General features: G+C 33.9%; 2 protein-coding genes across 5 annotated transcripts in view; one reads left to right on the top strand and one right to left on the bottom strand.

Annotated features, from left to right (window-relative positions):
* Positions 1-1,032, bottom strand: part of cbarpb (CACN subunit beta associated regulatory protein b) — a 16,340-nt gene extending 15,308 nt beyond the window's left edge. For both annotated transcript variants that reach the window (XM_016237452.1, XM_016237453.1), the window contains exon 1: positions 960-1,032. In XM_016237452.1, the coding sequence (XP_016092938.1) occupies positions 960-1,010 (51 nt within the window). In that variant the 5' untranslated portion in view covers positions 1,011-1,032. The remainder of the gene's footprint in view (positions 1-959) is intronic.
* A 4,884-nt stretch (positions 1,033-5,916) lies between these two features.
* The window catches only part of LOC107554819 (ATP synthase subunit delta, mitochondrial-like), a 6,479-nt gene continuing 2,610 nt past the window's right edge, over positions 5,917-9,785 (top strand). For all 3 annotated transcript variants that reach the window (XM_016237450.1, XM_016237451.1, XM_016237449.1), the window contains exons 1-2: positions 5,917-6,178; positions 9,296-9,449. In XM_016237450.1, the coding sequence (XP_016092936.1) occupies positions 6,059-6,178; positions 9,296-9,449 (274 nt within the window). In that variant the 5' untranslated portion in view covers positions 5,917-6,058. The remainder of the gene's footprint in view (positions 6,179-9,295; positions 9,450-9,785) is intronic.

Genomic DNA, 9,785 nt, shown 5'->3' with positions numbered 1-9,785 from the left:
TATATATATATATATATACTACTATATGTAGTAATATATCATTGTGTGTTTGTCTGTAAAAAAAAAGAAAAAATACGTCCAAAAATTTTCCTAGAATAGAATGTAAAATTAGTTTCGGCTGAAATATCGAAAGAGGTTATTTTCGGTTCAGGTTTTTGGCTAAATTACATTTCAAATTTTTTTTTGCAATTTTAATTTCTCTAAAAAATTATTTGGTGCATCACTAATTCTGTGATCATTTGCTGACCCTCAAGTTGTTCCAAACCTGTACGACTTTCTTCCATGGAACAAAAACGGAGACGTTTTTAAGAACAATTTAGTCAACTGACTCCATTGAAAAGCTCTTGCTCAAAGCAATGATTAATTTGCAAGCTAGACATCCCTACTTCTTTTTGTTCCTCACACAACGCTACAATATGGTTCAGAGGACACAAAATATAGAGCATGAATCATATTGACCACATTTATAATAATTTTATGGTGCTTTTTCAACTTTTTTGAAGATATGTAAAAGAGCAGCTAGGACGTTCTTCAAAATGTCTCCGTTTTTGAACCCAGTCTGTCATACAGGTTTAGAACAACATGAAGGTGAGTAAATAATAATTTTTTGGGTAAACTGTATATTTATAAGGTCCAAAATCCCAGAACATCCTGGAATTAGTTGCTATTCCTAAATTAATGTCTCTATTCTAATCTAATCTAATGATGCTGCTCATGCCGGTAATTGAAGTTCCTGACAGTAACTCTGGGTTGTGATGCTCTATCACATCGTCTGACGGATTCGGTCTGACTCGACGTTCTCTCGTAAAGGGCTAATTTGCTTAGATCTTGCGGTGGATCCAATTACGAGGGACACAGAACAGGGTATTTTCAATTCGCATGTCTGGAGATAGCGCTGCAAAGAGAGAGAATGGGTGTAATGAAAGTAACCAGCAGGAAGGAGAAGCACAAGTACTTACGGTGGGGTAAGTTCTGTTCTGGTTTGTCCATATGCTAGACTCATTGCTCATGGTCCAAGCCAGAGAGAGTGTCCCCCCTGAGGAAGACATTACAGGAATTCAGGCAGCTGCTTTGAAGCTGGTTTTGGCACTAAAGTAGGATTTAAATTGTCCTTCACAAGGAAAATAAAACCAATGCATCCCTGAAGTTTCCTTTGAATGATTGTGAAATACTCAGCTTTTAAGCCAAAATATAGTTCCCAGATATGTTTGATTGCAACTCTTGTACATACAAACACACACACACTTATGCAATCCTGTGACAAAATGTCACCCTTTCCCTCCCAAAAATCCCTTTTCATTTCCTCTTTTATCCAGTGGCTGTGGCAGCATATGCTCCCCTTAAAACCATCAACGACAGCTTTCTGCATAAACTGCAAAAAAAACCCTGCTCTCTCACTCCTGCACTCACCTCCCAAGCAGTCCTTGTTTATTTAATGCTGCGACGCTGCCTTTTCTCCCATTATCTGAAGGCAGCGTGTGTTTGTGTGCATTAGATGCAGAGATTGCAGCATGTTTGAAGGCTCGGACTGCAAAGCTTTAGGCTCCTGCTGCATACTCATCCAGCTTCTGCCCACCTATCTGTTTTCATAGCTTCTCTCTCTCTTTCTCATCTCAGGGTCTTTAGCGTTCCTGAGATCATTTAAGCTTGTTTTTTGTGTCTCGGATACATAATGCTGCTGTAGTGTTCACAGAGACGTCTAATGTACTGTTATTAGACATAGATATTAAACAAATCAACAGAGACCCATTTGAAATGTTCCGGACTGTTCTTTCAGATTTAATGGCGTTGCCAGATTTCCTTTTTAATTACTTTGTCACTTTCACTTGTGATTTATTTGGTTTGCACCAATTCTGTTTGTAAATAAATATTTTGCTTTATGATACACTGCAAAAAAGTGAAAATGTACAAAATGCATGTTAAAAACTACCTTTGTTTGTGTAGTTTAAGTGGTCAGGTTGATTCGGTTGTGCTTTGACTTAAATAAAGTTAGTTTGTGTTACTACATTTTAGGTTACCTGAAGAAACATATTTTACAGTCTCTAACACAATCAACGAACTACGGTGAACGTTATGCAGCATATGCTCTTGTCATGCCTGCCAGACTCTGCGGAGGTGTATTACATTCAAAAATCTCTCCATAAGCATTTCTTATAGATTATTTGTTAAAAAAAAAAAATGTAATACCTTATTTACATTTCAACATTAATTCCTACAACAAACTGGTATATTCATGTTTAATTCATGTTTAATCACTAGTAAGTAATACAATACCAACAATTATCTTTTTCATCATCACTACTGTTTATCCATTAAGTTCTATTAGCTATTTTAACAATGATAAGAAAATACTCCATTGCTACTGGTAACAAATGTAATTTTATTTCAGTTGGAAAAATTTACTAATTATTTTGTTCAAATATATCATTTAATCAGACAAGTACTCAAATGATTGCTGGTATTTATTCCATTTTTACTAAACATTAATTTGAGATCAGTATTTATTTTAATTACTTACTACTGGGGTTATTAAAGTTAACTACAACTAAAAGCGTACAAAAAAAATACATGTATTTTAAAATACATTCTAACTGAACTAAAATAAATTATAGAAAAATCCTTACATTAATTACATTTTTAGCTAGTTGCCAAGGCTACGTTTGCTTTTTCATTTTTATGTAGTTTAAGTTAATGTACAAAAATGACTAAAACTGAAATAAACATTTATAAAGAAAAATATAGACATTAAAAAAATGAAAATGATAAAAATTAAAAACACAATGGCAAGAACTTTAAATTAATTCAAATGAAAGCAGAACATATAAAAATAAAAACTAATTAAAAATATCAATAAAAGCTGTAATTTGATCTCAATGGTACTAAAATAACACTGGTAACTGTTTAAAAAGTTACAGTTTTTCAGTTTTCCTAGTAGGCTATATCTTTTTAGACACTAGTATTACTGTTTTAAATGAACATTTTAATTGTACTGGCAATATTTAAATTATAACTATAAAGTAGCTATTCTGCATGGACATTTAATATTGCATGCATTGCAACTTTATAGTTATAATTTAAATATTGCCAGTACAATTAAAATGTTCATTTAAAACAGTAATACTAGTGTCTAAAAAGATATAGCCTACTAGGAAAACTGAAAAACTGTAACTTTTTAAACAGTTACCAGTGTTATTTTAGTACCATTGAGATAAAATTACAGCTTTTATTGATATTTTTAATTAGTTTTTATTTTTATATGTTCTGCTTTCATTTGAATTAATTTAAAGTTCTTGCCATTGTGTTTTTAATTTTTATCATTTTCATTTTTTTAATGTCTATATTTTTCTTTATAAATGTTTATTTCAGTTTTAGTCATTTTTGTACATTTATATATATATATATGCATATTTCGATGTTGACCAGAAACAAATATACAGTTCACAGACGTTTTGTGACTTATCCCAATGGATCTTAAGCTATTTAATGGCATATGAGCAACATTATACAGTTAAAAATATAATAATAATCAGAGATCAAAAACGGAATCAAGCCATTGTTTTGATCACCATCTATAAACAATGTCCACCAGCAAGCATGCACAATAAAACATTTTGCTCGCAAGTGATACTTACCTTGAATTTTCTGTTTTCTTCTCACTCTCATATGTGACTGTAAACATACTCTTCAATGACAAGTGCACTAATTTTTTACTTGAAAAACTTTGCTGTAATGGAAATGACGTCACTAACTGAATATTGTTGTGCGAAACATTGATAGACATCAACATATCCTCAATTTCCCCCAATTTTTTTATTAGGCCTACTATTTTTGGAAATCATTATCGTTTTATTTTATTAAACTTTTAATTGATTTGCCGTATTTAACTTGTTGTTTATTTATCTTGAAGTTTGTTTGTTGTTCTGTCAATACTCTTTAATGTTCTCCTAAATTTATTTGTATATGTTTTTTTTGGGGGGGGGGTGCTTGATAAAGCCCTTTGGGTAGGGCTGTCAAAAAAATCGAATTTCGAATATTCGTTGAATTTAAAATAAAAATCCACATTCTAATGCAAAAACGTTGCACTCGAATTTTAGGTGTGCCTCAGGTAGCCTTACTGGCGCACAAGATGTTTTTGTTAGCCTATCCAGTTGAAGCCACTAGATGCGGCGCTGCTGCGTTGTTCATTCAAAATATTACGAAAAAAGAGAACATCAATGCGGGGAAGATCTTGTTTACATCAAAACTGAAACCAAGCCGTTCACACAGAACACATATTTCGCGCATTTTCTAGAGGGACATCTATCAGCGTTGCACTCGCATCTCGCACAAGAGAGCCACATGTTTAGAAAGCCATGTAAAATTAATGCAAGTTTAACTTTGAAAAAACATATATCGAGACTTTATGGCTGTTTTTTCCCCATCCCACTGCATCTCAAGTTTTTAAATGAAAAATGTACTCTGTGTGATTGGCTTTCCGCCCTTTGTATTAAACTATGCATACATACATGATGCTGTTTTGTTTATAGTTGTTTAAGCAGCTTAATTAATTATAATTGGTTTATAAACATTATTTTAAACATTATGCACTTTTTTTTCACAGATAGCCATGTTATCTTATGCTTTGAATAAACGTGCATTAGAAATATTCTGCTCGATGCGCCCTCTTGTGGCCTCAGGAGAGACGCCAAAAGCTTTTCTTCACCCTAGTGAAAAGTACAAAATTAGAATTTTGTTTTTCAGCCATTTTGACAGCCCTACCTTTGGGTACATAAAGGCATATAAATACATACATACATGCATACATAAAATGGTTTGTGTTATTTCCCGCTCATAAAAGTTTCAAACGTGTAATAATAATGCATATTTTAAGATCAATTTTAACATTTTTAATGTTTAATCTAAATCTAGGACTAGGCTAAACAAATTTATATAAAAATGGCATGACAAATGTTGAAAAACATGTATAATTATGTGAATAAATAATAACCTCCGCATAAATCAAAACTACAGGAAAAGGAATTCGAGGGTAGACATTATTTTTCTATTCAACCTAAAGTTAAGAAAATATGTTTTTGTACTTGTCCATCTCGTAGGGACTCCGTTAAGCTATAATTCGAATTTTGATCATATTTAAGTACAAAATTAGAATTTTGTTTTTCAGCCATTTTGACAGCCCTACCTTTGGGTACATAAAGGCATATAAATACATACATACATGCATACATAAAATGGTTTGTGTTATTTCCCGCTCATAAAAGTTTCAAACGTGTAATAATAATGCATATTTTAAGATCAATTTTAACATTTTTAATGTTTAATCTAAATCTAGGACTAGGCTAAACAAATTTATATAAAAATGGCATGACAAATGTTGAAAAACATGTATAATTATGTGAATAAATAATAACCTCCGCATAAATCAAAACTACAGGAAAAGGAATTCGAGGGTAGACATTATTTTTCTATTCAACCTAAAGTTAAGAAAATATGTTTTTGTACTTGTCCATCTCGTAGGGACTCCGTTAAACTGTGTAGCTTGAGGTTGGGGCACTGTGGGTTAAATTACTTTTTGTATATTGTAGGAAAGCATATTTCTGGATTATGTGAATGTGGGAATATGGAAACAGTAGGGCATGTTTTCTTGGAATGTAGGAAGTATAATGCAGAAAGAAAAGCACTTTTTGATAAATTGGCAGAAAACAGTGTTTTCTGTTACTTCTTTGTTTGGACACAGTGATAAACATAAACTGATCTCTGAGGTAGTTCTTCAGTTCTTGCATAATACAGGACTGCATATAAGAATTTAGTTCAAACTTTGACCTGTGGAGGGCAGTAATACGCCTAGTAGCGTCTACACTGCCGGAAAGACATAGGAAGAAGAAGAAGAATCAAAACTACATGTCCCATCAGCCCCACAGTCCTCGCAAGGCCTGACGGGAAAGTTTGCCCGTGCCCTTGTCCTATCAGCCGCGCACTCTCTGACTGACTGTGTGGACAGGGAAGCCGAGGCTTGTGTATTACCGTGCTGTAAAGGTCGGGTCGCTTCTCCGTGGTAAAAATGATGGCAGCGAGGTTTCTCCTTCGTCGCGCGGTCCCCGCGCTGAGACACGCGCGCTGTTACGCCGACGCGCCCGCCTCGCACTCGCAGATGTCCTTCACTTTCGCGTCGCCGACACAGGTAACGTTACTGACGCTCCGCGCTCGGGCCTAACGTTACACGCTCTGCTAACACGCGAGTACTGAGCATGTACACCGGCTACGATTAGTTTAGTAACCTTATAAGTTATTATGTGATGATATACATTCAGGTTGTCTTGAATATACTCTTTACTCTAGCTGCAGCTTCATTTGTTTGTGCGCGTGCTACTTTCGTGGCTAAGCTGGTCAATTATAAAGATACTGTGGTGTAGATGAATCATTTTTGCATCTGAAGCGAATGAATTTATTGTAACATTGTAAAATTGTACACCATACATATAATTGTTTTTGTTGTTTTTTGGCTCGCATAACGCGGACGCTAGTTTGAATGACTTTAGCAGACTGTTAGCATTGCTACAGATCACCTTGACTTGTTTTTTTTTGACAGATCAGGATGAACATCAGATGTTTAAATGTTTTAGGACAGCTTATGAAATATATATCATAACAGCATTTACAATATTAAATGTGCATTGCAGTTTTTTTTTTTCAAACTCATGTAAAAACCTGCAAATATTTAAGAGTATTTCAATTGTTTTATTATTATTTTGTCTATAGCTAATCAGTGTCAGAAATTATTATTTTTTTTTACTTAATATAATTATTTAATATATTTGAATTTCCAGGTGCCCTTTTTTCTTACTTTCGTGGCTAAGCTGGTCAATTATAAAGATACTGTGGTGTAGATGAATCATTTTTGCATCTGAAGCGAATGAATTTATTGTAACATTGTAAAATTGTACACCATACATATAATTGTTTTTGTTGTTGTTTTTTGGCTCGCATAACGCGGACGCTAGTTTGAATGACTTTAGCAGACTGTTAGCATTGCTACAGATCACCTTGACTTGTTTTTTTTTGACAGATCAGGATGAACATCAGATGTTTAAATGTTTTAGGACAGCTTATGAAATATATATCATAACAGCATTTACAATATTAAATGTGCATTGCAGTTTTTTTTTTTCAAACTCATGTAAAAACCTGCAAATATTTAAGAGTATTTCAATTGTTTTATTATTATTTTGTCTATAGCTAATCAGTGTCAGAAATTATTATTTTTTTTTACTTAATATAATTATTTAATATATTTGAATTTCCAGGTGCCCTTTTTTCATTTTAAAGGATTTTTTTACAAATAAAAAAGGCATGTGTTGTGATTTGTAATTGTAAATATAAAATTTGTCAGACTAACAGGGAATTAATTGAAGTATATAAAATAGAAACCCATTGCAGATTAAAGTTCAAATAAAAATTATGTGACGGTCTGTGTAGTTGGTTGCTAATTTTAAAATCAGAGCAACATTAAATGTCAGAGTAAATAATGCACAAATATTATTAAAAACAAAACAAGCAGACAGAACATAAGGAATACAGAACAAATCTGACAACTGCCCAGTTTCGCATATGATCAAATCTAAAATGTTAGATGGCAAATAAATTGAGGAAATGTCCATGTTGTGTTTTTGGTGCCTCCACATTTAAAATTTCAGGAGCTTTTTTTTTTCTTTCTCTAAGCATTGGTTCATTTCAAAATGGAATTAATATCATTTTTTGTTTTTTCAATTTATTCCCTATTTACTTGTTGTGAATGCAAAATTAAAATATCATACAATTATTTTTAACATCCTTATTTTTAGTATCACAACTGATCACAGTCTGTGATTACTGTCGTTGTTCAGATGGTGTGGGAACCCTGAGATTAGCAGAAGGTTTTTTTTTTTTTAAGAAATGTTCCCAATTGATCAGGTGCTTTGCATTTAGTAATTTTAATCTAATGTTTTTTGTAATCGTATCTAAGTGCACTGTCACTCTAAGTTTCCCTAGAGTGACCTGGTCAAATGTCTTGTTCAAGGGCACAGTGGTTAATGCTAGGGCTGGGCGATATAGCAAAAAAAATGTATCAATGATATAATGTTTCATATCGTTCGGTATCGATAATTATTGACATTTTTTTATAACCTTTTTTAAAACAAAGAGCAATAGAAAAAAAGTAAAAATTTAACCACTGTAATTTTAAATTAACCCAATTTATTGAGACAAACAGCAAATATTTTTTTGTTTTAACAAACACACAATAAAAATTAAACAAATACCTCATTTCTAATGTTTTATATGCAGATTAAATAGGTTTTAAGGAAACTTTTGTCTTGTCTCCCGAGGCCACAGGAGGGTGCAATGAGCAAAATAATGCAGCACATAATGTCAACACATGGAAATAACTGTCTATAAAAAAACTGTGCATTGTCTAAATTATCTCATATAAATCAAATATAATTTCGTAAATTGCATAAACAATTATGAGCAAAACAGCATCATGTATGTATGCATTGCTTAATCCAAAGAGCCAAATCGCCCATCACGTAGATTGCATTTAAAAACATTAGAGACGCAGAGAAAAGGAATAAACCTCCACAAATTCGCGACGTGTTTTCTAAAAGCTTAAACGGTTTTAACTTTGCATGGCTTTCTTTACGTCTCTTCTGTGAGACGCGAGTGCAGCAGTCGTACTTGTCCATCTAAATAATGAGCTGAATATGCGTTCTGTGTGAATGGCTTGGTTTCGGTTTGAACCTAATCAAGACCTTCTCCGCAGTGAGCTTCTATATTTCTCTAATATTTTGAATGAATAACACAGCAGCGGCACGTCTCGTGGGCTAGACTAACAAACATTAAAATGCAACAACGTCACTCACATCATTATCACCGCATCTCGTGCGCCCCTGATGACGCTCCCTGATGCACACCTAACATTCAAATGCAAATGTTTATTTTAAATTCGACTAATATTCATTCTTTATTCACAATCTCCTCATCACAGGCAGGCACAGCACTCATTTCAGCATGTGTTTGTGTTTGTGTGTGCTGTCTGCGTCACTCATAGCACGTGCCTATATCGAACATTTTTTTATATCAATATCGAAGAAGGTGTACCGTCGGTAAATATTGATACCGTTTTATCGCCCAGGCCTAGTTAATGCATTGAGATTTGTTGTTCCTTTGTGGAGTTCAAACACTTAATTGTTTGGTTGCCAGCTTTCATATTAAACATCAAACTGTTCATCTGGTGCAGTGAAGCTGGTTATGCCTTTTGCAGGTGTTCTTCAAGGAAGCCAATGTAAAACAGATTGATGTCCCAACACTGACAGGCGCCTTTGGTATCCTCCCAGCCCACGTCCCCACACTGCAGGTGCTCCGGCCCGGCGTAGTCACCATCTTCAATGACGATGGTTCCTCTACTAAGTATTTCGGTGAGTTCTCTAGTGCTGTTTTACCAACCGTTATAATGCTCATTTCTTGTGGCTATGGTTCCATCAATTTTCTCCCTAGGGATTTTTGAAAATTCCAAACCAACCAGATCTGAGATAAATTGCAGTATTTGAGTCAAAGCAAAATAATTTACAGTGGTGGTGACCGTGACTTTCCAAAAACATAGAAACAGGTTTTTAAAATGGTATTTTAGTATTTCAACTTACTTGCAATGAAAATAGTCTAGGAAGCTGGCGGTCCCGGTGAAGGAGCGGTGAAAATGGTGAAAGCCAATCTGGCGATCCACAGCACTAAGTTGATGCATTTCCTCAGCGACC

Source organism: Sinocyclocheilus grahami, unplaced genomic scaffold (assembly GCF_001515645.1).
Source record: "Sinocyclocheilus grahami isolate Dianchi unplaced genomic scaffold, SAMN03320097.WGS_v1.1 scaffold514.1, whole genome shotgun sequence".
Lineage (NCBI taxonomy): Eukaryota > Metazoa > Chordata > Actinopteri > Cypriniformes > Cyprinidae > Sinocyclocheilus > Sinocyclocheilus grahami.
This window is presented reverse-complemented; position numbering and strand designations above follow the sequence as displayed.